Raw genomic sequence first — 26,528 nt, 5'->3', positions numbered from 1 at the left:
ACATCCGCCGGTAGCTGCTGCGGCTGCCCCGCGCGCGGCGCGTCAGGGGAGCGATTCGTTTACGAATGATTGCCGCGAAGCTATCTATTCGCGCATGCGCAAACATCCCCGATACACCGCAATAACGCTCTGAAGGCGTTGTCATATTGGACACGCAGGGGATTGTACGATTTCTTGGTGTACTCAATCCATAGGCTGCACGAGTAAAAAGACTGGCAGTATGCTCTGAAAAGAGTAGCCTTCACTTCTGCAGTGACCCGCCAGCATATTACCTTCTGATTGACAACGCCCTGCGCTCCTTGTCAATGTCTACATAGTCTGCGAGCGTCTCAGTGACTCAGCGACCCAGATACTAGAGTTGCAATACAAGAACACTGCCGCTGAGCGTGGCTGGTGGGACAGTTTCATAGTTAGCTCGCTTTTAACAGCATTATATCTAAGCCCATGTTTTTCCGCATAACACTCCCACATCCCAATCAGCTTTCTGAGACCCCTAATCGATAGGCTCAGCAACACCATGTCGTCTGCATAACTAATGTTATTGACAAACACCATCAATGGCAGCCGACACTGGCATTGCTGAGTCCACAGATCAGGCGATCAATGAATAAGTTCAAAAGCCAAGCCGTCTTGTCTTACCCCACAATCCAGCCTGTCCAACATGTCCGATTGCAATCCCGACCACCGAAGTTGCTGTGATTACCATACCAGTATTTCCAGAGAGAGACAAACTCATGAGACAAGTCTCTCTAATTACATAACCGACTTAGGCGGCGGCGGCGGCGGCGCAACGCAAAGCTGCCGTTGCCCAATACATGTATTGTCCTCCGGATCCACTCTGGATAGTTTTAGGTTTTCAAGTCCGGAAATATTTTGGGACTCAGAAGGGATATTGTTGATTGATTACCAGGAGCGTGGAACTTGTTACAGGCCAATATTATGCAGCTTTAATTCCCAAGTTGAGGAATGCCATCAAAGAGAAAAGGAGAGGGAAACTTCGAAGGGGCGTGCTGTTTCATCACGACAATGCACCCGCGCACAGGTCGGCAGTTGCAAAGGCTGCCGTTCAGCAAGCTGGCTTCGAATTGGTTGACCACCCCCCCTTATTCACCAGAACTCGTGCCTAGTGCGATTTTTATCTGTTCCCCAAATTGAAAGAATACTTAAGGGAAAACAGGTACGAAGACGATAACGAGGTGATGGATGCCGTGGAGGGATTTTTGCAGGACCAAGACAATTTTTTTTTAACTCAGAGACTTTGTAGAGATATAAATTATTATGTTATCAATAGTCATTATATTCTATCTCATTCTCACTACTTTTTGATCCCTCCTCGTATTTACTGTGATTTACCAGGCCGATGTCCGAAGTGCTTCGCGCGCCTTTTTCAAGGCGTAGTCTCTTGCGAGGAATTCGGGGAGGTGGAGGACCTTCTCGTCCCCCTCTTCCTTTCAGGAGGCGCCGGAGTCCGACATAACCCGGTTCGTTACCCCCCCGGACCGGGTATCCGTAAATGGATTTCCCAGCGTTAAAAAAAAAGGCCGATGTCCATAATGCAGATCTGCAAAGCACGGTAGGTATGTGGCCCAGTGTGTCAAAATAATGGTGATTTTTATTATTTTCCGGCACTACACTTATAAAAGAATGGTAATCATTTTGAAACCACATGCTTTGTAAATCACTTTTGTGACGTCTTCTACTAAATTTAGCAAGTCATTTTGTAGAAAGGTCAAATAACTATTGTCATCCATAGGTCGCTGGTTCATATCCGGCTCGAAGGACCATAAAGATGTATGCGCTGCTGAATGTGGCGTACACAACTTGATACGAAGAAATCACTGATAGTCAAAAAATATGCGTTTATTATATGCTTGGCTAAAAGTAACTAATTCTATCTATGTATGTGGTGAGTACCGCTGTATGTAGGTGCTGGACGTGTACTGGCGCTTTATATGTACTACGGTTTGAGTAAAGCGATGTAAATGTGCTGATGTGAATGCGCGCGTGCCCTGTACGATACATGACTCGTACACCTAAGTTTCCTTATAGGTCAAAGGGCCCAATAATTCATCCACTTATCGTGCTGGTGCATAGGATAATCTTGAATTGATCGGATTCTCGTTGCTCCAACTGGAACAACTACATAACTATGTAGGTTGTGAAGATTTAAATAGTCGAATTTCTTGCAGGTTGTTTATCTAAGAATTGAGGATTTTCAATGTGCTTTTGCAGCATATCACGCCAAAAGGGGGCCCGTAGTGGCTAGTTGCCCGGTAATAACGTCTGCACGCGCCTGTAGTGACGTGAGTGAAGCCTGTGACGTTTTAGAATTCGATTTGCAGTACTTTTTGGGATTCCGTGGCTGCTACTGTGTCACGTACCAAGGTAGTTCATCGCGTGCTTATCTAGGTCTTCCAGCATATCTCCAGTCAGATGGTAATCGACCGTCCGAAAACGCTTGATGCACATGAATAAATACTCGGTAATCCAGGTATATTTGCGGACTTGGGCACCTTTCTCAATACAATCTGCTAGTGGCGTTTTGGGGAGCTGAACGACAAAGGGAAGATCTTCCACCGAGCGGGTGATATTTTCTCGGTAGACCGACGATCCAAATGTTGTTGTTCGGAACTTGTATATATGCGAGCTTATCTTGAAAATGTTGTAAGCGAGATTCAGGCATCTGTCAAATATCTTGCGTTGTATGATGGCTACCCGCCACAGCGTTATATCAACATTCTTCATAAATGAGAAGTAGCGTATTAAATAGAAAAGGTAAACAGTCAATTCTAATTCACAAAAAATATAACAGTTCAAAATAATATATTTTTTACATAGTAGTTAACTATCAGTACCAACATCAGGCCCCACTCCGTGGCGGCTCCCACTGACCGCTGCTTCTCCTCATAATGTATTTACCGTACCCCCCACGCCCCCGGGGGACGCCGGGTCCGAGCAGAGATCAATGAAATCTCTTGGGCTCACATAGTTCGTTAATAGTATTCTCGTTGTTCCCAGTATTGATGAGCCACGCTGGGGAGGTTTGAGCGGGTAGACTGAAGCTGTTCATGCAGGTTGTCGTATCTCTCCCGATGTCCACATCTTATTACGCGGGTACTGCAGCCCATAGACCCACCTTGAGGCACGAGTTCTAGGCCTTAGTTTTACAGCACATCAGCTATCGGAACCTCCAGCCGAAACTAACCACTGCTTGACGGCAGGAATGGGCGTAGTGGTGGCGCCTACCGGTGCGGCCCTACCACCAGTAATTACGTAAATTATATTTTTGCAAGTTTCAATTTTATTACCCGATGTTATTCCTTGACCGTGGAAGTGAATCGTGAGCATTTATTAAGTACGTATTTTATTAGGATAATGGATGCCCGCCTGCGGGACTCGAACGAGTGCAGCGGCTCCACGCCTGCGCTGTGCCGGGTTTGAGGATCTGAGAATAAATCTTCACTCAATTCTCAGCTGAGCCACAGTTCACTTAAGCGTTACTTAACTTCACTTTACTGTTTCAGTATTTCCATATTCTGTTGAACCAACTCTTTTTCATGTCATTACCCATGCGCAGTGTCTCTGCCACGACCACCACCACCACCGTCCGGTCGCCTGCTGCAGCTGGGGGTTTTGTCGGGTGACGTCACGCGCAAGGCGAACAGAAACAAGTCGACGTAAAGCTTTTCGTTTATTAGTAAAACAAATATCACTTTTATTTACAACCAAAGCAATCACAAATTATAATTATAACTAACAGTAATCACCTAAAACTACTTAACAGATCGAAATATTTACAATAGAATTAACAATGTAGGTGCCGGAGGAGGGGCGGCGGCCGTCACGCGGTGGCGGCGGGGGGCGGCGCGGGCGCGGCGGGCGGTGCGGGCGCGGCGGGGGGTGCGGGCGCGGCGGGGGGCGGGGCGGGCGCGGCGGGGGCGGCGCGCGGGGAGGGCGGCTCGCGCAGGCGCAGCGCCACCTCGAGGTCGCGCAGCACGTCGGTCTCCTTGTGGTCGAGCAGCGCGTAGCGGCGGTCGAGCGCGGTGAGGTGCGCGAAGGTGAGGTGCAGGTGCGCGTGCAGCCGCAGCAGCGCGAGCTCGCGGAAGTGCGCGGCGTACATGTGCGCCACCACGTGGAACAGCAGCCGCACCACGCGCCGCACCACGCCCTCGAACTGCGCGGGGAACTCGTTCGCTGAAACCGACCACCGGTACAATCTACAATGTATAGACAATACGCTATATGTGTGTTAATGCGATGCGTCTTGAGGCTGCTCTCCGCGGAGCTGGGACCGTGCGGACACTGCCGCGGAGTTCTCGATATAATTTAAGAAGATTTATTTATTTATTCATTTATGTACACACAGAACAGAAGAAATAGTACAGAGTAATGGGAAAATTATGTATAAAGGCACTGCTTATTTCTTTAAGAAATCTCTTCCAGCAGACCTGCGAGAGGATTATGAGAATAACAATTAAAAGTGATGAGTGTGTGTAGAACAGCTAAAATAACAAATACAATATGAGAATTATAGTAATGCACATACACATAGCAGATATTGTTAAACTTGAATACAAAATATTATAAGTAACACAGTATATAGTATATATATACTATATACGAAGAGTATAGAACAATGATCATTCGGTTGATGAGAGATAGAACTGTTTGACCTTGTATTTAAAAACAGAAACAGACTTGCAAACTCGGATGTCAGCCGGCAACGAATTCCACAGTCTGACCGCGTGCACAGTAAAGAAGTGAGAATAGAAATTTGGTTTTGTGGGAAGGGAATAACAAGACAGAACGTTGGTTGGATCTGCAGGGAGCACCAGGAGAACAAATGATAGAGAATCGCTCACGTAAATATAAGGCAGAAGTGGGCTTATGCAGGATATTGAATAGGAGACATAATATTCGAGTATTCCTACGAAGGCGTATATGGAGCCATTTAAGTTGCCATTTAAGTTCTTTGCGAAAATGAGAAACATGATCGAATTTTCTGAGATTGTATATAAATCGGATACATAGATTTTGCATCCTCTCAAGTTTATTAGAATTATTAGAATTTAACAAATAATAAAGATAATTTTTTTTTTATGTGAAACATCTATAGCCGCACGTAAAACCGATTTCTGGCGTGGCTACGTATTCCGTGGCGACGCGTCGCCACGCTATATCATGGTATATATATACAGTCTATATGCAGTAGTGTGTACGGTGTGGCGACGCGTCGCCATGCGCAATCGACTGTGCGATTCTCTCCCACTCGATCCGACGTTAAGCCATCTCTCTCGCTACACTGAGCTCAGATACCTATATTGTATACTCCGTAGTGTATACAGTATTATTTACAGTACAGTACACACAACCTGTGTTTTACTTGAAAACAAATTATTTTTTCGTAATATTTTATTTTATCATTATGACATATTTAGTTCCTATCACAATCTATTCTTTTCTGCATATTACTTTTACAAAATAATGTCGATGTTTCAGATCTGCCAGGCGTCCCGTGAAGGCAAGGAAGCCCAACCTCTACATAATGACCAACGACCCTTCGTATCCCTATACTTCACACATCCAGCTTGGACTGGCTCGCACGAGTCGGTGGCGGCCGGCACGACGCGCACGGGCCGCGCCCTAGAGCTCGCCTTGTCTTGATAGCGAGGCACAGAAATTAAGAGTGAAATGAGGGTCCGAATTGAGATGTGTGATAAACTAGATACTTAAAGACAATCGGGGTCCCGACTTCTGAACTATACTTTTCCGACCAATATTTTTTCGAAATCTTATCGTAAGAGTAGTCGCAACATATATCTGTAAATACAAACATTGTCAATCCAGGACCGGAGGCCGGGAGCTCACAACGTTAGGCGTGCGTGCGACAAGGTAAGTACCATATTTAGTCGGGAAGACGGTCTCATCGTTGACAGTCTTCTGCGTGTAGGTCATGACGTAGTCGACGTACTGCGGCGCGGCGACGCGGGACTTCTTGCCGCGCTCGTCGTACCACGCGTAGCTGCGCCCGCCCGGGCCCGTCATGTCGGGGCACGTGGCCGCCGTGCAGAACTCCGACACCGTGCCGTACACCAGGTTCACGTGGTCGAATAGCGCCAGCGCTGGAATCAGACCAGTCAATTAACTGAAGCACAAACCCTCCTTCATTTTTCACAATACGACATTCGACATTGCGCGCTAACGACCTTCAATCCTTAAGCTTTCACAGTTATAATAGATGTTTTAAATTACAAAATGCAATTAGCAGCGGAAGTCAAATGCGTTAATTAGAGACTGTTCCTCTATCCGTCGACAATTGTAAAATATATGTAATAATAATAATTAGGTTAGAGCCGAGAGTAAGGTCGGCTGCTAGCTCGTAGTTGAGGTCGAGAGGCGCTCGGACCGATCCCGCCTCCACGTGCTGTCATCACTAAGCCCTCCGCCTCCAACCACTGCGCTCATGCACAGGACGCGTCTAGATATCATTTCTCCCAATGTGGCCCAAACCCGTCCCTCTTTTAGTGTTTGCACCTGGCAGTGCTGATGTCGGAAAATTAAGTTGACATTTTAATGTCAATATTTTTAAATACAATATTGACATTGAGGTCGAAATGTCAATATTTTTAAATACAATATTGACATTTCGACCTCATATCTTAACGGGAGCGGCGTCATTCACGTTTGTTGTCTGTGAGCTCCAGCAACCACTCATTCCTGGTTATCTCTACCGGTCCAGCAGCGGTCGAGTCAGTTGTGAAAACCTGATAACCATATCGTTGTTCACAAAATTGACATAATTACGGTACAGGCTTGAACATTACAGAGTGGGAACGGCCGCAGACCTGGTCGCTTATCGAGAGACCTCTCGCCTGATTACACAGAGCCGTGTCACTTCCGTGGTACTTCACGCCTGGACAAAGATTTTTACTTTATAAAGCATAGTCCGGCCTCGCGTGGAGTACTGCTCCCATCTCTGGGCCGGGGCTCCCAAATACCAGCTTCTTCCATTTGACTCCATACAGAGGAGGGCCGTTCGGATTGTCGATAACCCCATTTTCACGGATCGTTTGGAACCTCTGGGTCTGCGGAGGGACTTCGGTTCCCTCTGTATTTTGTACCGTATGTTCCATGGGGAGCGCTCTGAGGAATTGTTTGAGACGATCCCCTCATCTCTTTTTTATCATCGCACCTCCCGCCATTGGAGCAGCGTTCGTCCATATTATCTGGAACCGCTGCGTTCATCGACAGGGCGCTTCCAGAGGTCTTTTTTGCCACGTACCATCCGGCTATGGAATGAGCTCCCCCCTCCACGGTGTTTCCAGAGCGCTAGGACATGTCCCTCTTCAAACAAGGCTTGTGGAGAGTACTAAGCGGTAGGCAGCGGCTTGGCTCTGCTCCTGGCATTGCTGAAGTCCATGGGCGACGGTAACCACTCACCATCAGGTAGGCCGTATGCTCGTCTGCCTACAAGGGCAAAAAAACAAAAAAAAGAGTAAACAGTACTGAGAGCACGCAAGCTACGGCGTTGTCGAATGAAGAGCCGTTTCAATTGGGAGCGATGAGAAGGCACGTGTTCGTTTTTCCGAAGATTATAAATAAATCGAATGCAGTTATTGAGAAGCCGGTTAAGTTTATTGAGTAGATCTGCATTCAGGTCAAAGTAGCACACATCCCCACAGTCGTTGATATCATGATATGTACGTAACTAATGTCCGTGATTCGAAGCCGTCTTTCAATCGATAAACTGTTAAAAAGTATAATTACTGTGCGAAGCAAGCCATTCGTTGTAGTCGAGTCCGTGGGGCAGGTCGACGAGCTGGCGCATGTCCAGTTCGGGGAGCTTCCGCTCGAGCAGCGCCTCCTGCAGGTACAGCTTCGGGTCTCCGGCCGGCTCCCCTTCTCGCTCCTTCCGACGAGCCTTCCTGGAGATCCAATCAATACTGCTTAATTCATTTGTCCTTTAAACCGAAACCAGTTCACAATATTCAAACGAATCGTGAAACACACACAGCGAAGGACTACTCGTATCGCTATCGTTGTATCGCCGTTAGACATTAGAGCTGTGAGTTCATCTTCTGGTCCCGTAATGGGTGACATTATGTTGTGATGTCCCAATCGCTTCGCATCAGGTGGGACGTAATTTTGTTCACCCATCGACGCAATCAATAAGTAAAAAATTATTTGCTTGTGTGTTATTTCTTTTTATTGACTTTTTGGCGCGAACGCGGAGAGCGAAGTCGTGTGAATTTTTTTTTTTTTTTTTTTTATTGCTTAGATGGGTGGACGAGCTCACAGCCCACATGGTGTTAAATGGTTACTGGAGCCCATAGACATCTACAACGTAAACGCGCCACCCACCATGAGATACAAGCTCTAAAGTTTCAGTATAGTTACAGCGGCTGCCCCACCCTTCAAACCGAAACGCATTACTGCTTCACGGCAGAAATAGGCAGGGCGGTGGTAGCTACCCGCGCGGACTCACAAATGGTCCTACCACCAGAATTGTGTTATTTAGTCAGTTTCTTGTTTCTTAAGGTTGAAATATGTAGTAACAGTGCTGGTTTATGAACTGTCTAGACTGTTTATTATAATAGAATATAAGAAAATATAAATTAAACAATATTTTTTACTGGGTACGGACCTCTTGTGAGTCCGCTCGGGTAGGTACCACCGCCCTGCTTATTTCTGCTGTAAAGCAGTAATGCGTTTCGGTTTGAAGGGTGGGGCAGCCGTTATAACTATACTGAGACCTTAGAACTCATATCTCAAGGTGGGTGGTGGCATTTACGTTGTAGGTGTTTATCCGGTAACCACTTAACTTCAGGTGGGCCGTGAGTAACAATGCAATAAAAATAAAATATAAGACCAAAAAATATAAAAGAAAAAATAATCAATTATTGTAAAAACTTAACTTAAACTATGTAATTATATATAGATCTGAGCAGGTACACAAGATAAGGTGCTTTATGACAAAGCAATATATTAATTAGTTGGCCGGCGATGCTAGATCAAGAAGTAAGTATAGGGCAATAGGTAACATTGGGCATCGGGAGCGCATGGTGTAGCTATTGGCGGTAGGACGGAGGCCGCGCGCCACCAGTCCCGCCTGCCGCATGCTGCGTGTCGCTTCTACCAAAGCTATTCTAACTATACTGAGACTTTAGAACTTGTATCTCAAGGTGGGTGGCGCGTCTACGTTGTAGATGTCTATGGGCTCCAGTAACCACTTAACACCAGGTGGGCTGTGAGATCGTCCACCCATCGAAGCAATAAAAAAAAATAAAAAAAATCGATAACATTTTAACTTTGTCACTATGACACTGCTTATCATTACACTGGTCCGATAACGGGACTGAATCGATCATCAGATATTGATTGGTCGTGGTTTTCATAGAAAGTGAGTCACGCGCGTGTTTTATGAATTTACAAATAACTCACTTCCCGAAAATGACATTCACCAATACAGATAGACACACCACAAACACTTCCAACAGACGACTTCCGAGCGTAGGATCCAATGCATTCCTGTCATAATTGGATGCACGAGTATAAATAATTTCTGGTCATGGAAGAACGAGGTTCGATAGAGGGTCTGGTCAGACAGTGGTGGCGAGTGGCGCGGCGCGGCGCGGCGTGCTACCGACGCTCGTGACCGCAATATAATTATAAGTGCGTCAATTGAATGCGATTCACTCCAACCGATTCATTACAAATTCTAAGCTGACACGAAAGTGTAATTCACGAATACTAAAAAGAAACAGTATTTATTATTGTTTCAATGAAGCTCGTTCATTATTGTGAGTGTGATTCGTTTTAAAATAAAATTATGATTTTGCAAACGAAAAACTGCTTTGCATCGGTTAACGTCAGGGTCATTTCCCACCAGTCCCTAACAAACATCGAACATTGCGGTCAATAGAACAAGTACATGAACGAGGCGGAAGAGACATTCGGAGAGCGAGTACGACATCCACGGTTCTCACCTGGACGGGACCGCCGAGTACAGGTAGGAGGGCAATGAGAACAACACACCGAGCACGACGGCGTGACACATCGCGGCGACGAGCGACGACTGAGAGGCGCCGAGTGTACGCGCCGCGCGCGCTCTTCCCCTCCCGCGGCCCGCACTCCTCCACTGACAGAGACTCACATATACTTTAGTCGCTATCTCTTTCGCCCATGTATAACTCTAACAAACAAGATACCTATTCGTCGCCCGCGCCTACATCTACCATGCAATGTCACAAACAATGTCGCCAATCAATCACATGATTCATTTGATAATCCAGTTAGTCGGGGATATTGCTCGGTACGGTTTGCTAAAGACCTTGTCGTCCACCTGATATTAAGTTGTCAGTCGTTCATGGACAAAGACGGACGCAAAGCCAAGACGGATTACCAACTAAAAGACGAATCCACATAAAAAAAATATATTGGTGCCCGGTGCAGGAATGATGCGCAATTTATTTGAAAATAATAACATCATCATATCAGCCTAAGATCTGACAGGACTTGACAACGAATATTTCGATTATTAAATCATTAAGCATTCATAGAAACGTAAAATAATTTTGGACGTTTTGATTTTTCCCTTTGAGAACAATGTTAGAAACTGGAACAGAATGCGAATTGGCAGCGCGTCGCGGACAGAGAGGACAGGGGAGTGAGGCGCGGGCGAGATCATTCACCGCCGCGCCGCCGTCGGGCGAGCTGCCAGCGGGCCGCACCACGCCGGGAAGCGGAGAGGTGCTGACGCATATTGAGGCAACGACTGCAGCTCTGTCCCGCCTGGAGCACTGGAAAGCTTCACGGTAGATGGGCCCTAGTGCCTACTCGAGCGGGCTTAGTGTGCCCTACAACCACTCATATCTAAATTAGGACTACGAGAAATACTTTACTTCGATAGAGACCTGGACTTCCAACCCCCCAACGGTGCCACCATATGGAGTTTATCGGCATAAATCTAAGTTTTCAAGTGCCTATATTAATTAGCGAGTGATTGGCAATGTCCGACGAGCCTTCAAATACATTTGTTATCTCATTAAAAAACGTATCATTGATAGGCAGATGTAACACCTACAGTATCCGAAATCATCATAGGTAAAAACCGTCGTAGTGTTTGTTACAATCCGCGAATTAAATTATCCCTTCGTAACAAGGTGAACAAAACTTGCAAACGTGTCATCATGACCTGTGCAATTACAGTGTTCGCTCACGCGGATCAAAACTCTCTCCAGGTGATCTAATCTTGTTTCTGCAGGATAGCCGTCAGAGCACCGTGGTACGTGAAGAGAACGTTGTTCTTCACGACCACCTAAAAATAGAACCGTACGTAAATATGTAAAAGAAGCGTCAGAAAGCTACTTTGAAAAACGAACGCGACTCGATAAAACACATATCGTGGCCACCGATTACATATCCGAACCTAGGCGACGGAGCAAAGCCGTCGTCACCCGAAACATGTCTCGGGTCCCCTGGATCCAGTCTCGGTGCGCTTAGGCTCTTCAAGCACCGGTCACCGCCTTCGTCGAACTCTGATTATGACGAAGACTTCGGCGAGCGAACTAACCCATAGACACACAACGTATGTCGCGATTCCGAACCGATGGTAGATTCTGCGAAACATTGCTCTGGTTAGGGCTAGTGTTAGAAAATTTTCTCAGGTTGAGCCCGTAAGCTCACCTCCGACTCCAACGACACCGGGCCACCGCATCCGCCGCTATTTTGTTGTTTGCAAATTATGGAGGATATCATTTTTCTATCCTATATTATTTTAATTACGTTTGTGGAGAGAGCGCTTTTCTTGAGGGCAAATAGTCATCGTCGTAAACGTCAGCATGCGTACTTTAAAGGATATTTGGATATTACTTCATTTCATTTCGTCGAACTTTTCATTTTTTACATATTTAGTAATAAATAGCTCATGTTCGCCATTCAAGCAGTTACTATTTGCTTGCATTTACCGCAACACTTTGTATGTTAGTTTAAAGAGCTTTAAATGAACATAATTCAAGTATAGTTGATATAGGTGAGCTCGTGCTATCGTCGTAATTCCTAAAGCTGCTCAGGATATTTTTCGCTGGAAATTGTATCAATAATGAGGTAAGGCGTCGCGCTCGTGTCGATTGTGTTGCGTGGGCCGCGTCGAGCCGGGTACAGCGAGAGGGGAGACAGTGACGTCAGAGCGAGTGGAGCTCCGAGCCACCTGTTGATCCGTCCTTCCTAGTTTTGTGGTCGGGCGGTTACCAGCTGATGGTCCGCTGGTGCGCGCTATGTTGGTACCGGTATGTTCTCACGACACACCGACGAGACTCGTATATATATGTATATGGAGAATTCAATAAATAGTGAATATAAGTGTGACGTAATTATCTTTTATTATATGTAATTTTATTTTTCGACTTTTTTTATTTATTGATTAGATGGGTCGACGAGCTCACAGCCCACCTAGTGTTAAGTGGTTACTGGAGCCCATAGACATCTACAACGTAAATGCGCCATCTACCTTGAGATATAAGTTCTAAGGTCTCAGTATAGCTACAACGGCTGTCCCAACCTTCAAACCGAAACGCATTACTGCTTCACGGCAGAAATAGGCAGGGGTACCACCAGGTACCTACCCGCGGGGACTCACAAGAGGTCCTACCACCGGTATAAACATTATGTTCGGTGACCTTCCTCGCACTCTCACTGAGCTCAGCACACCAACGCACAACCGTAGAATATGGAGGAGCATAAACCTCTAATGTTGCTCTCAAGTCTTGTTTTCAGCTAGTAAAGGTTTTCAACCAGAGATATTTATTTTATTGCGGTGTGAACTTCTATATTCTTTTTTTTAAACTCGTTCCGACACGAAGCAAACAAGTGACTTCTATTTTTTTTAAATAAAGGGAATCGATATGTAGCTGTTTATTATTATTATATCAAATATCTGGACTATGATTGCCAGTATTTTATTCTTTCCGTGGAGAATGTATCGCATATCACTATTTATTGAACACCCTTCGTATAATAGGTCTTTCTTTACCTATTACGTTGCCGTTTTACACTACTGACCGTTAGAAACGTAATATATGTTTGGCTGACAATAAATTCTTAACAAAAATGAATTTAATTAAAAAAATGTGAAATTCTATTTACAAATTCAGTAATTTATTTATTGATTATTATTTTGTTTTCACTACATTTGTATCTTTTTCAGGAATATGGACACGATAAAAATACGAGTAACAGATGGTCCTCTCACTTACAAGAGCTAGGGTTGGAAATTTTGCGTAATCCACCGAAATCTCTTGGTGTCGACAGACTTCAACATTTTCCGAACTTTAGACAACTTTTTTTTCTTAAATCAATTTATTTTGTATTTTTAGCGGGCTTCTCTATAAAAGTGTTTTCAAGTTTTTTAAACTGTGATTTATTAAAAACGGTCTTAACATCAACATGTCAATAATAAGCTATTAAATTGTATAACGGTTGAATTTGGCTTTGATAATATTGCGGAAGAGCTGTTAAAATTGGAAGTTAGTCCCAACGAAAAATCGCTAATCCTGATTATCCTAGTAAAGATAACGGATCTAACTGATTAAAATATTGAATTGTCATCAATCATAAATACGTATGCCAAATTTTGAGTTAGTCCGACGTTTTGAAGGGGGTGAAAATCATGTTCAAAGTTTCCGTTACATACATACATAGTAATAAACGTGTGAAGATAATAAAAGTTTATTAAAAACATAATAAGTACCTATTGTAGTTCGTTTGTTCTTGTAGAGGTTTATCGCTAAAGCTGATTTGTTACTCTCATATCGCTGATGTTTGCATTCAATCATTAACAACGAAATGATTGGGAGATAGTTACTTACTGATATCGATGGGCTTCGGTAACCATTTTACACCAGGTGGGCCGTGAGCTCTTTCACCAATCTAACGGCCGTTTTCAATAACCTATCTATCCCTAGTTTCGGTTACTAAAGATAGACAAATCTATATTTTTGTCCTTACTTACGTTCCAATAACCTATCGACGGGCAGCAGTTCCTATCGGATTTATCTATCCATCGTCGGGAGGACGGATAGCCTGCTAAAGATAGAACGCTCATACAAATCGTGCTTACTTCCGTTTCAATATGAGTTTTAAGTAACTCTCCGGTAGGCGGCGCTATCTCTAGTATGGGCATTCGCTTATCTGTCAAAATCGGCCGGTTACATGTTTATCTTTCGAAAGTAAATCGCTATAATTTAATAATTGTTTCTCTTCATATTGGCATATTGTAGCAGTGATGATAGTGATATGGAATTATTTCAAATGATAATGGATTGTGATGCAGATAGTGATAGTGAGGCCGATATCATATGGTTAGGAAAATAAAGATCGTCTGAATTACATGGCGAAGATCAATAATTACGAATTTGACTATAGATTTCTGAGCAAAGGTGTTGTGAATGAATTGCTTAATTTAATGAGACCATATTTGAGTGTAACGTCAAAAAGGTAAGATAAATTTTAACCATAAAAGTACTCGTTATTACAACTTATATTTGTTTATAGCAATAGCAAAATTATACCTAATTTTTGTTGTGTTACACACTCAACAGGAATTCTATAATACTGCTGGATTCCTATGGTGCCCTAAATGACATTCATATACTAATACAATAACCTGGTAGGCTATTTACCTTCATTCTTATTACACACTGATACCTCTGCATTTTATATTTGTGTTACAGATTCAAATATAGGAGAGGAATTTAGAAATAGAAAAAGAGTATTTTGAATGTGTAATTTGTGTGCAATGCATCATTGATGTTTCAAAATGTTGTTGCTTGATGGCCTGGGTCTACTCATGATACAACTATAATTAACCATTCCGATTGAAAAGGTATTTCTCATTTATATTATTATTATTATATATTATTATTATATTTTTATTTATTTATATTATATATTTAGGTGTTTATATGAATTTAATATGACACTATTATAATAAATTATCTACATATCAAGAGAACATTGATATCAAGGTGGACTTGGAAATTGCTATTTGCTTGCCGATAGAGGCTATTCCCACAACCCTATCTTTTAACGTGATTAATTAACCCACATACTCAATCGGAACGATTTAAAATGAATCACATATTAAAACAAGAAATACTATAGAGAGGTAATCTTTTTTTTTAGTTAAGAGCTTGTTATACTGTATTGTAAAATAATTTAAGCGAATAATGTATAATTTTCAGATGCATTGGTGTTTGTAAAAGAAGACTCCCTGTATATCATTGAAAAGTAGATTAAAACTAGAAAATATGCAAGCTGTTATTATAGCTGCCATGCTGCATAATATCGTCAGAAGTATGAATTTAGAAGAATTAGAATCAGAAATTTCAGTCGCAGATACATTACAAGAAAATAATATAATTGTTCGTAACAATTTTTCAAAACTTACATCTGAAATACAACTATGTACTTATAAATAATTGCTTCCAAAGATAATTTATAAAATAAACTCCAAAGATAATTTGACTATTTTTTATTTTCCAAAATGATAATTACATGGTAGTTAGTACATGCAAGATATTTAATTTAGAATTTGTACATATACTTAAAAAACTATCTAACATAAAATTATTATTGCCTACTTAATTAATGAAATTTAATATTCCTTTTAAGTAATTTTTAATTTTTTAAATTATCTAAATCTAACTTAACTTTAGCTACAACAATCTCCTTTTCTTTATTTTCCAAGTCAAGTCTCTTTTTTGCTATTAGTTATTCTGCTAATGCATTGTCCCTATGCTAGCCTTGCATTTCTTTTCTTCCATCTTGTTTCCGCTTGGCTGTAAAAGTGTTAAAAATATTATATGTGACCTACAACAATGTGCATGCTTTATCCAAAATTTCATCTGCAATCCTTACCACCTCCAGCCTGTAACAAAGAGCATAATTATTTCAAATACTACGGCAACCTGAAGAAAAAATCATGTTTATCAATGTGTTATTAGAGACAAACAATCAACTAATTATAATAACCTTACTAAGGTTGTTTCTTATGTTGCCGTAGCGTTCTTTAAGTTTTCCCATTTTAGTCGAAGCTGCGATGGAGTTCGTGGGAAACGACGAATCGACGAATTAAAATCATTTACAAGGGTTTGCCAAGCCTGCTCCTTCAATTTATTGTTTGTGGCTTTTGTTGCCTTATTATTGAAGTGTTTTTTCGCCGCCACAAGTTCTGCTAGAATCATCGTCTCATCTTTTGTCATGGGTGCTGCCTTTCTTGACTGAAAAAGATATATTTTCTAAACTTGAACTCAAAGTTTTCAAAGTAAAATTATTATTATCAATGTAGTTCATAGATACTTACAGAATTCATTTTATTTCACTGTAGCTCTTTAATTATAAACACACTTAGAATTATAAACGAAAGTTTTAAAGCGTTTTGGAGGTAAGTCATCATCTAATATAGTAGGTAAACAATAGAAAAACAAACAAAAGAAACTGATCACTGCTTATTGGCAAACGGACTGTCAAAACGTTTCGTTTCATAATTTCGACTAGGATAAAAATAGCAATACGTCCAATTTAAAAAAATCTACATATGTTTTTATTACTTTTTGTTATAAACAAATGTGTTTATGATAGTCTACAATATGCTGGTTAAATTATAGTTATAATTTAGAATAAAATAAAATAAGTCTTGATCCTGATGTTGTTTCGTATTTGTAGTAGAACGAAACGTATCAAGAGGCTCGGATAAATCGGAGGGAAGAAGCTATCTACTGTTGGTTAAAGAGAGATAGCACTTATCCGTGATTGTGAAACGCAAACTAATGATAGATACGCTCTTGCTGATATTCGGAGATAGCTATCTATCCGAAAACTCAGATACGTTATTGAAAACGGCCGTAAGTCTATCACCGATAACAAATATACCTCGTGACGCAGACGGAGAAGCGACGAGGCTAGTGACCCCGACGCCGCGTGCTCGCAATATTAATTACAGGTTGCCAGTTATGAGTAGCTCACAACGACCTCGGGCACTGGCCGTCACCACGTTAGCGCGACGTCGTGCCGTCACTCAGAGTCATATCACAACCTACCGACGCAACGTCTAACAAAAGTGGAGAGATAGCGGACTCAGCGCGGTCGAAGGTCTGGGAAGTAAGACGGAGTAACTCGTTGAGCCCCTCGACTGTGGCTGTGAGTGGGTGGCGGGCGGTGAGACTGCGTGTAGCTCACATAGTATCTCAGTCGCGATTTATCACCATCACATTTTATTCACGAATGTTTTGACATTAATTCACGTATTCGAGCAGATATGTCAAGCCGTACTTGTTTTCTACCTCTGTCTGCGGCCCGGGTCGACGCAGCCTTCGAGCGCAGCGCGGCACAATACTAGGTCATGTGATAATCCCATCTTGCTATTGTAATGAGTATTTGTTTGGCCAGCTGTCGGTCGTACACACACATTGTTCTCGGTCCGCTGATCACAATCCGCGCTAATGTTTCCACTGTGAAACGTTGAAGAGGTTGCACGATCTGTTGACTCCATCGTGTGCGTGTGACATCTATATACAAGTCATCTGCACATTGTTTATGTAGAATTATTTTCATTATCCAGATAACCACTTAACAGTACATACTACAATATACATATATCGTAGATCGGTTATACACAAGGTTAATGGGAACTCTCGGAAATCGATTAGTCAACATTACTACAGATTTTAGTTAAGAAAAGAACAGAAAAAATTGTGAAAATTTCGCGGTCACAGTAAATTTTATGGCCAGCAAATGTGAAACTGGTGATAAAATTTGAACTGTCGGGATAAGTTAGTGACGTGAAAAATCGAACTGGCGCACAAGGCCGCAACGCTCGAGAACAGCTGAGAATATTGCTGTTGTACCACTTGTACCCCAGTGTGGAGGATAATCCAGGTTGATCGAGAACCATTGGTCGTTGATCTTTGGAAATGGGCATTCCATAAACGACTTTACGTACTTTGCATGAAGACTTAGGTTTTAAGGCTTTAAACGTTCAGTTCAGTTCAGAGGCTGGAGCGGCTATTAGGGTGCACGGATTGCGGTTTCGGACGATGAATAATGAATTTGTGTGGCACGAATTGGTAGATTTTAATGTGGACGACGTTTATTTTCAACAAGACGGCGGTACGTGTCACACAATTACTTAACCATAATTTGGGAGTTTGTGTTTAATGTTTTTGGGACTGAGAAAGGAAAACTTATGAATCACTCCGAAGCTCCTTGATGCACTTTTGAATTGTCACACTCGCGAGAGGTTTATATTGATTATTAATATTTAATAAGTTTTAAGCACCGGCACGGTGTTTTAATTCTTTACCGCACACTTTGTTTTCTCTTTCACACACGTACTTTTGCTTGGAGCATCAACAGATGGCATGGATAGTGGATTGCGAAAGGAATAAGGAAATTGAAGACCCAACAAGACCAACGATCCAAACGTTGTTGTTCGAAACTTGTATATATATATGCAAGCTTGTCTTGAAAATGTCGTAAGCGAGATTCAGGCATCTGTCTTATATCTTGTATTTTATTATGTCTACCGCTACAATAATATCGCTCTTTTGCGTGAAAAGTTTCCTGTGAGATTTCTCGGAGGCGTCAAAATTTGCCACCGAGACGTTGCGAGTTAATAATACCTTTAGCCTTTTTTCTTTTGAGCTACGTGAAAGATAAGATCTTCTTCTATATCGTTCCCTCACTACTGAGGATCGCGACCGCATGCGACGTACTTCCAATGTGCTCGATCATGGGTGGCATGGACTGCATGGTACAGACTACCACCAAGTGCTTGTCTTGCTAGATCTGACCATCTGGCTGGTGTTCTGCCCACGGCGCGCTTGCCCTCTATGCGACCCGCAATTATGAGCTTCTCTAATTCATGTCTGGGAGACCGCATGATGTGTCCGAAGAAGCTCATAACACGTTCCCGGCAGATGAAAGAGAGCCTTTTTCGGATGTCTAGCTGCTTTAGAATGGACTCGTTTGTACTCATGGCAGTCCACGGTATTCGTAGCATCCTCCGCCACACCCACATTTCAAAGGCATCGATCTTTTTGATATCTCGGCCTTTTATGCACCATGTCTCCGCCCCGTAGAGGAATATAGGAAAGATCAGTGCCCGCACCAAGCGCGCTTTGGTTTTATATCGGATTGGTCATCGCACTTTTAGCCATACCGGATCTTCGGCGTATCTCCCCCGTGCAGCCACCCTCGGATGTTATTTGCGACCCAAGATATATGAATTCCGCTACTTTCTCGTAACCACTGAGTGCATCAGAACGTGGAAAAAGTTGCGCTCTATCTATTATCATTATTATTATAAGACCGAGTTTAGCACTTTCTTCTTCCACACGGTTCAGCAGAATTGCCATTTCCTCTTCATCTGATGCAAGCATGGTAGTGTCGTCAGCGTATTTCAGGTTCGTGAGTGTTTCACCGCCCACGGAAATACCGCCGTTCCAGCCTTCAAGTGCTCTTCTCATTATATATTCGCCGTAGATATTAAATAATTTGGGTGACAGAATGCAGCCCTGACGCACTCCATGTTCTGTATGGAAGGATCTAGATCTTCGATTATCGAGTTTCACGAAGCAAGAGCCATCAAGGTACAGATTCCGTATCAGTAGTATGAGATGAGAAGGAACGCCCATATCAATTAACACATCAAACATGTTACTCCACTGAGCACAGTCAAACGCCTTCGCATAATCTATAAAGCATAGCACCAGAGACTTGTTAAACTCGCGAAATTTCTCAATGAGCACTCGGACGTTCAAAATTTGCTCGCGAGTTCCTTTTCCCGCTACAAAACCAGCCTGTTCTCTCGTTATCTGGTGGTCTATGAAAGCTGATAGTCTGCTGTTTATTATGCGAACTAGTATTTTACTCGCGTGGGACATGAGCGACAGAGTTGGGTAGTTCTCACACTTCGCTGTGGAGCCTTTCTTATGAAGTGGTACTATTGCAGATTTTGTCCAATCACTGGGCCATTGGTCTGTTTTCCAAATCTTGGTACATATCTGATGGATAATTTTTGTCCCTTCTGAACCGAGACTTTGAAGCATCGCTGCCGACACGCCATCCGGACCAACCACCTTGTGCTTAAGTTTTTGTATTGCATATTCAACCCCAGAAAGTAGTATAGGAGGCTCTTCCAGGTGGTCATCCCATCTTTTGACGGTGCATAAATTGTCTTTATGGCGATATAAGTCATTACAGTAGTTTCTCCACCTCTCCAAAACATGAAAGATAAGATAAGATGCCAGAACCCCACCATCGATTCAAGACCTCAAAGATGTCATTCGTGAAGTTATGGAGGACATACAGCCGCATAAGCGCAAATTGGTAATAGAACATTTCATGAAAGGAATATGGTGCTGCACAAGTAACAGTGGCGGCTATTTAGCTGATACATTAACGGCATAACCTCCTCTTTACAATTAAATAAACATACGATGATTTTGCTTAAAATTACTCGTTTCTTTTACATATTAAAATGTAACGTAATTAAAATGCATATTTATACGTATTAAAACTCTTATGGGAAGACCCTTTATAATAATTATAAATGATAGAGGCTTCCGACTGTGGCAGCTAGATTCATAACACAGTGATAACGAGTGGAGCTCTGTGGCTACTGTAGACAATGTTCATAAGTGAACAGTGCGCAAGCGTGTGAGAGTCACCATTCGCTATTAAGTGGGCAGTATGCTCGTCTGTCCACAAACACAATAATGTACAGTACAATAGTTTTGATTTAATTCTCTCGTCGCACACGAACGGTATCGTTCCGTGTGACACAAGTTTTTTGCAGAATTACTGACGCCGCCACAAGCATTAACTAACATCTGTTGATGGTCTGTCTGTATGTCCCACACGCGCACGGCACCTAGTACATTGCAGTTCCGTTACAATGGACCTGTATGTACAACTTGCACTTTGCCCATACTTATACGATATACATTAGGTCCAAGTATATAAAGATAGCGGTCGTACAATCTGTACAATCAGTTGGCATTTCGAATGTGCAGTTCAGTGCAGTAACTAGTTCCCTCGGGGACAGATGGCACAGTTCAACGAGCGGCGCTGGACGTCAAGTGTAGTGTGTACACTGTACACCATACACCCAACTGTCGCACTGCACTGGTAGGAACAGTGACATGTGTGCACGGCCTGTGTATGTACCAACAGAAACTACACATTGCGTAACTTTTTATTGTTTTGATAACATCAAAAACTACCAATGTAGGAAAATAGCCGCGATTTGCGACCAATATTTATAAAGCATATTTATAGTGCGGCAGAACAGAACAGGAGAAATCTAGCAAAAGGCCGAATAGCATTGACGACATGCACAAGGTGGGCGACTTAGCACCCATGCGGACCGTGTTCGGCCTGCCCTGCTCTCTGCAGTGAGTGCGCCGCTGAGGGCGGACTGCCCGTCGGACAGTGCTCAGTGTACACAAGCTCGCTGCCCGAGGCTGCTCGAGGTCGCTCGCTTTATCCTCTGTTACGGTCGCAGCTTTAGTGCCAATGCTTACTAACTGCTACACTTGATGCTACACTTTCTAATTTCAAAGCAAAATGAAACTTATTACGAGGTATTTATAAGTAATTGCATGTCATAATATATAACTAACAAGCGATCCTTCTTCCTGATTTATTATAAATTGTATGGTGCCCCAGAACAATGACATTCACACTACGTCGCGTTGCTTTGGGTTCGGATCGACCAACGTCTGATCCAACGACGTGACTCGTTGTTTAATTGACATTTGAGGAGTCCCGGTTATTGTTTTTGTAATAAAGACGAAATCATGAGCTGTACGCGAATACGATAAGAACAAAGAGTCGGTTGCGAAACATCCTGAGGACAAAATGTTTTGGGAAAGTAGCGCAGTATGCTGCAATTGCAGTGAAGTAAAATGAATCTTATGCGGCGCAGTACAAGGTTCAATAAATCTGAGGTTAACGTTAATGTGGCAACCGCACAGCCGATACGTGTAATGAGGCTGCAGTGACGACACGCGCGCTGCCACCGGCGCGCCGCCTTTATACATATTACCTACCTACTCATATTGTTGATACGTTTGATATTAAATGTTCATATATGTTGTGTCCAGTGGAGAGTTTTTAAATATCTTCAATTGTTAATTATAAAAATATTCTATTCTATATACTCGTATCACAAGTAGGATGAAGGAGAATGAGATGCATTACAATTATTTGGATTTGATTGAAGTGAAATTAAATTAAATGAAACAATGTGCTACTAAAATGGTGGAATTTACCGCGAATTAGTGGATTTTGTGGGCGAACCCGAGAAGTTTTGTCTACCGATTTTGTTTAAATTTCTCAAAACACGTCCTTTTTAATAGAAAAGAAACGAATGATGAGCCAGCCACCACCACTATTACACACTTGACCCTGAAAGGGCTATAAATTGAATCGAAGACCATACCAGACACGGTCACCTGGCTCCAAGCTAGCATTAGGGTGCCGAGCGCTGAGTGGGATCCAGAGACTGACGTACTTACTCATGTTTAAATAAATACAGCTATTCACAGCATATTGCCAGTCTTTTTATAAGTACAGTTTGTGAGTCAAGCATAAAATACTGCGCATACAGTAGAACAATGCCTTCAGTGCTGTTGACGCCACTGCTGGGGTTGCCGCCAGGGCGAGGTGCGTCAGGCGTGTTCACGGACGCTCATATAGATCGTAGGTTTTTACGTACCGTGCGCAACCGCAGCTATTCGCCCAGAGGATGGATCTGGACTGTCCGAATCGACTTCACGTTGCGCACTCTCAATCCGAACCGAAATCTAGGCCACGGCAGTGAACAGATTTAATTTTTATTTGTTTATGTTTGTGTTTATAATTATTTAAAAAATATATAATTTTCGCATTTGTTTCAATTGTTAATTTTTTTTGCTAAGTTGGGTGGACGATCTCATAGCCTACTGGAGCCCATAGACATCTACGAGTGAATGCCGCCACCCACCTTAAAATATGAGTTCTAAGTTATAGTACAACGACTACCCCACCTTTCAAACCGAAACGCATTACTGCTTCACGGCAGAAATAGTACCTACCCGTGCAGACTCACAAGAGGTCCTACTACCAGTAATTACGCAAATTATAATATTGCGGGTTTGACTTTTCCACGATGTTATTCCTTCGCCGTGAAGTCAATCATAAGCATTTGTTAAATTAAGTATATGGCGTGGAATGCTGCGTGACGATTTCCCTACAAATAATATGTTATATTATTATGTATGTACGTATATACTTAGTCTGGCCATAAATACTGTTACAATTAAAAATAAACAAAATATTACATTTGAATTTGGGATCTGTCATTTTTATATGATTGCTCATTGAATTTTCTCATTTTGGCGCCAATACATTGTACAATATTTTGCGATATTAAAATGGAATGGGGTGATAAAGAGAATTGAATCGCTGTGATTGCTTTACACAAAGTAGGTATGGAGCCAAATGCAATTTTTAAAACTCTCCATACGCTTGGTATTAGTAAAATGTTTGTGTACCGGGCTATTAATAGGTGCAATGAGACCTCCTCTGTTTGTGACAGAAAAAGATCTGGCCGTCCACGTAGTGTTCGTACGAAAAAGGTGGTCAAAGCAGTAAGGGAAAGAATTCGAAGAAATCTTGTCCGAAAGCAAAAGATTTTATCTCGGGAGATGAAGATAGCACCTAAAACCATGTCGCGTATTTGAAAAGATGACTTAGACTTAAGATTGACTTGCAGCCTATAAGAGACGTACTGGTAATTTCTTAACAGATAATTTAAAAGAGAATAGGGTGGTAAAATCGAAACAACTACTGAAGCGGTACGCAAAGGGAGGTCATAGAAAAATTTTGTTTACGGATGAGAAATTTTTTACAATTGAGCATCATTTTAACAAACAAAATGACCGTATTTATGCTCAAAGCTCTAAGGAAGCTTCCCAACTAGTCGACAGAGTGCAACGTGGGCACTATCCGACTTCAGTGATGGTTTGGTAGGGTATTAGCTATGAAGGAGTGACTGAGCCATACTTTTGTGAAAAAAGTATCAAAACATCGGCACAAGTGTATCAAGATACCATTCTTGAGAAGGTAGTGAAGCCCCTTAACAACACCATGGTCAATAATCAAGAATGGTCCTTCCAGCAAGACTCGGCGCCAGGTCATAAAGCTTGGTCTGCGCAGTCTTGGTTGGAAACGAACGTTTCGGACTTCATCAGAGCTGAATACTGGCCGTCGTCTAGTCCCGATCTTAATCCGCTGGATTATGATTTATGGTCAGTTTTAGAGAGTACGGCTTGCTCTGAGCGCCATGATAATTGGCAGTGAAAATTTTTCCCAAGGAAAAAGTGCGTGCTTCTATTGATAACTGGCCTCAACGTTCAAAAGACTGTTTTGCAGCCAAAGGAGACCACTTCGAATAAGCTTTTTATACTTTAAATTGTTTTATATTTATGTATTAAACTAACACACTGTAAAAGTAATAAATGTTATTTGCAATAGATTTTATTTTTATTTTTAATTGTAACAATATTTATGGCCAGACTAAGTACACGTATGTATATACATTAATATTTTAAGATCGTCCATAGAAAAAGTTGAAACATTCTCAACAATGTGCACCCAGGATTATAATTTACATTTCATCATTTTCACTCATGGTGTAGATGTCGCCTGGCGTTTTGTCGTTGTTGGCGTTAGTTTCCGGACTACCGCGGCCACACGGGGCTCACGTTATTGATGTTGTGAGCTGCTTGTGCGGTATTGCTGCCGATTCGGAACTCATATTCCATAATTAGCGGTATTTTTATCGTGTTCAATACAAATATAGTGAAAGTAAAATACTAATCAATAAATATTATTACTTACTGAATTTGTAAATACATATATATTATTTTTAATTTTAAATTGATTATGAGACATACATGTGGTGGAGGTAGATATACCGCATCGCCGCACAGAGTGAAGTATTAGCTGGGACTCAACTGTTCATAGGACTATTGAACTAGGTATCCATATAATACCGGTGTCGACCGAACAATCGTTAAGAAATTTCATACAAGGCAATTCATAAATGTAGGTACACAATTGTATGAAATAAATTGCTTTCGTAATTACCCGCGTTATCAAATCAGTCGTATAGTCGAACGCGAAACATTTTATATGATGCAATGCTGGTATAATATATTACGAAGGTCCGTATAAAGCACTACACCTGCTTCATTATTTCAATACATATTTCATAAAACAATCATACTTTCAATGTAAAATAAAGAATTATTTCACACTACCACACTAAATATAACTACTAGCTCTTCCAACTGCTTCCAGACTCCTCCAGCATACATTAATCGAATTATTAATAAAACCTTGAGAGTTCGTGTTTCATTCCTCATTTTCAAGATATCTCAAATAAACGGAGACATAAATTCATTTTTAATTTATCTTCCAAACTTGTCCTGTGCATGTTCTCCGGGATGTAAGTAGGGCGAGCGGGGCCTACGTTATCGAGGAGGAGGACATCCCGACCGGCGCCCTCTTCTTCGATATCGCGAAGGCGTTCGACAAAGTCTGGCACAACGGTTTGATCTACAAACTGTACAACATGGGAGTGCCAGACAGACTCGTGCTCATCATACGAGACTTCTTGTCGAACCTTTCGTTTCGATATCGAGTAGAGGGAACTCGTTCTCGTCCCCGTCAACTGACTGCCGGAGTCCCGCAAGGCTCCGCGCTCTCCCCGTTATTATTTAGTTTGTATATCAATGATATACCCCGGTCTCCGGAGACCCATCTAGCGCTCTTCGCCGATGACACGGCTATCTACTACTCGTGTAGGAAGATGTCGTTGCTGCATCGGCGACTCCAGATCGCAGTAGCCACCATGGGACAGTGGTTCCGGAAGTGGCGCATCGACATCAACCCCACGAAAAGCACAGCGGTGCTCTTCAAAAAGGGTCGCCCTCCGAATACCACTTCGAGCATCCCACTCCCTAATAGGCGCGCAAACACCTCCGCCGTTAGCCCCGTCACTCTCTTTGGCCAGCCCATACCGTGGGCCTCGCAGGTTAAATACCTAGGCGTCACCCTCGACAGAGGGATGACATTCCGTCCCCATATTAAAACGGTACGCGACCGTGCCGCCTTCATATTAGGACGTCTCTACCCTATGCTTTGCAAGCGAAGCAAACTTTCCCTCCGTAATAAGGTAACTCTCTACAAAACTTGCATACGCCCCGTTATGACGTATGCAAGCGTAGTATTCGCTCACGCAGCCCGCACCAACTTGAAGCCCCTTCAGGTTATTCAATCCCGATTCTGCAGGATAGCCGTCGGAGCACCATGGTTCCTGAGGAACGTCGAGCTCCACGATGACCTGGAGCTCGACTCTGTCAGTAAGTATCTACAGTCGGCATCATTGCGCCATTTCGAGAAGGCGGCACGACAAGAGGCCG

The 26,528-nt window shown here is 42.5% G+C and overlaps 1 protein-coding gene and 1 long non-coding RNA gene across 14 annotated transcripts in view; one reads left to right on the top strand and one right to left on the bottom strand.

The window, feature by feature from the left end:
- Nucleotides 1-3,678: 3,678 nt before the first annotated feature.
- The window catches only part of LOC101735795 (MOB kinase activator-like 2), a 56,255-nt gene continuing 33,405 nt past the window's right edge, over nucleotides 3,679-26,528 (bottom strand). For 10 of the 12 annotated variants that reach the window (XM_038015108.2, XM_038015103.2, XM_038015107.2 and 7 more), the window contains 3 exons: nucleotides 7,768-7,925; nucleotides 5,901-6,122; nucleotides 3,679-4,194 (listed from right to left, as the gene is read on the bottom strand). In XM_038015108.2, coding sequence (XP_037871036.1) covers nucleotides 3,842-4,194; nucleotides 5,901-6,122; nucleotides 7,768-7,925 — 733 coding nt within the window. In that variant the 3' untranslated portion in view covers nucleotides 3,679-3,841. Of the gene's footprint in view, nucleotides 4,195-5,900; nucleotides 6,123-7,767; nucleotides 7,926-9,441; nucleotides 9,529-9,986; nucleotides 10,123-26,528 lie in introns of those variants that run through there. The other 2 variants (XM_038015100.2, XM_038015102.2) reach the window with 2 other exon arrangements.
- LOC134200023 (uncharacterized) lies at nucleotides 10,291-15,517 on the top strand. Of its 2 annotated transcripts, none has more exons than XR_009974772.1 (3): nucleotides 10,291-10,814; nucleotides 13,205-14,881; nucleotides 15,240-15,517. It is a non-coding gene; the product is annotated as an uncharacterized LOC134200023 (long non-coding RNA). The 2 variants fall into 2 exon arrangements; XR_009974771.1 differs by lacking the exon at nucleotides 10,291-10,814 and having other exon boundaries at nucleotides 14,355-14,493; nucleotides 14,730-14,881.

This window comes from Bombyx mori, chromosome 13, assembly GCF_030269925.1.
Source record: "Bombyx mori chromosome 13, ASM3026992v2".
In the NCBI taxonomy this organism is placed as follows: Eukaryota; Metazoa; Arthropoda; class Insecta; order Lepidoptera; family Bombycidae; genus Bombyx; species Bombyx mori.
Note: the sequence above shows the minus strand (reverse complement) of the source record. Positions and strands in the feature narration are given on the sequence as shown.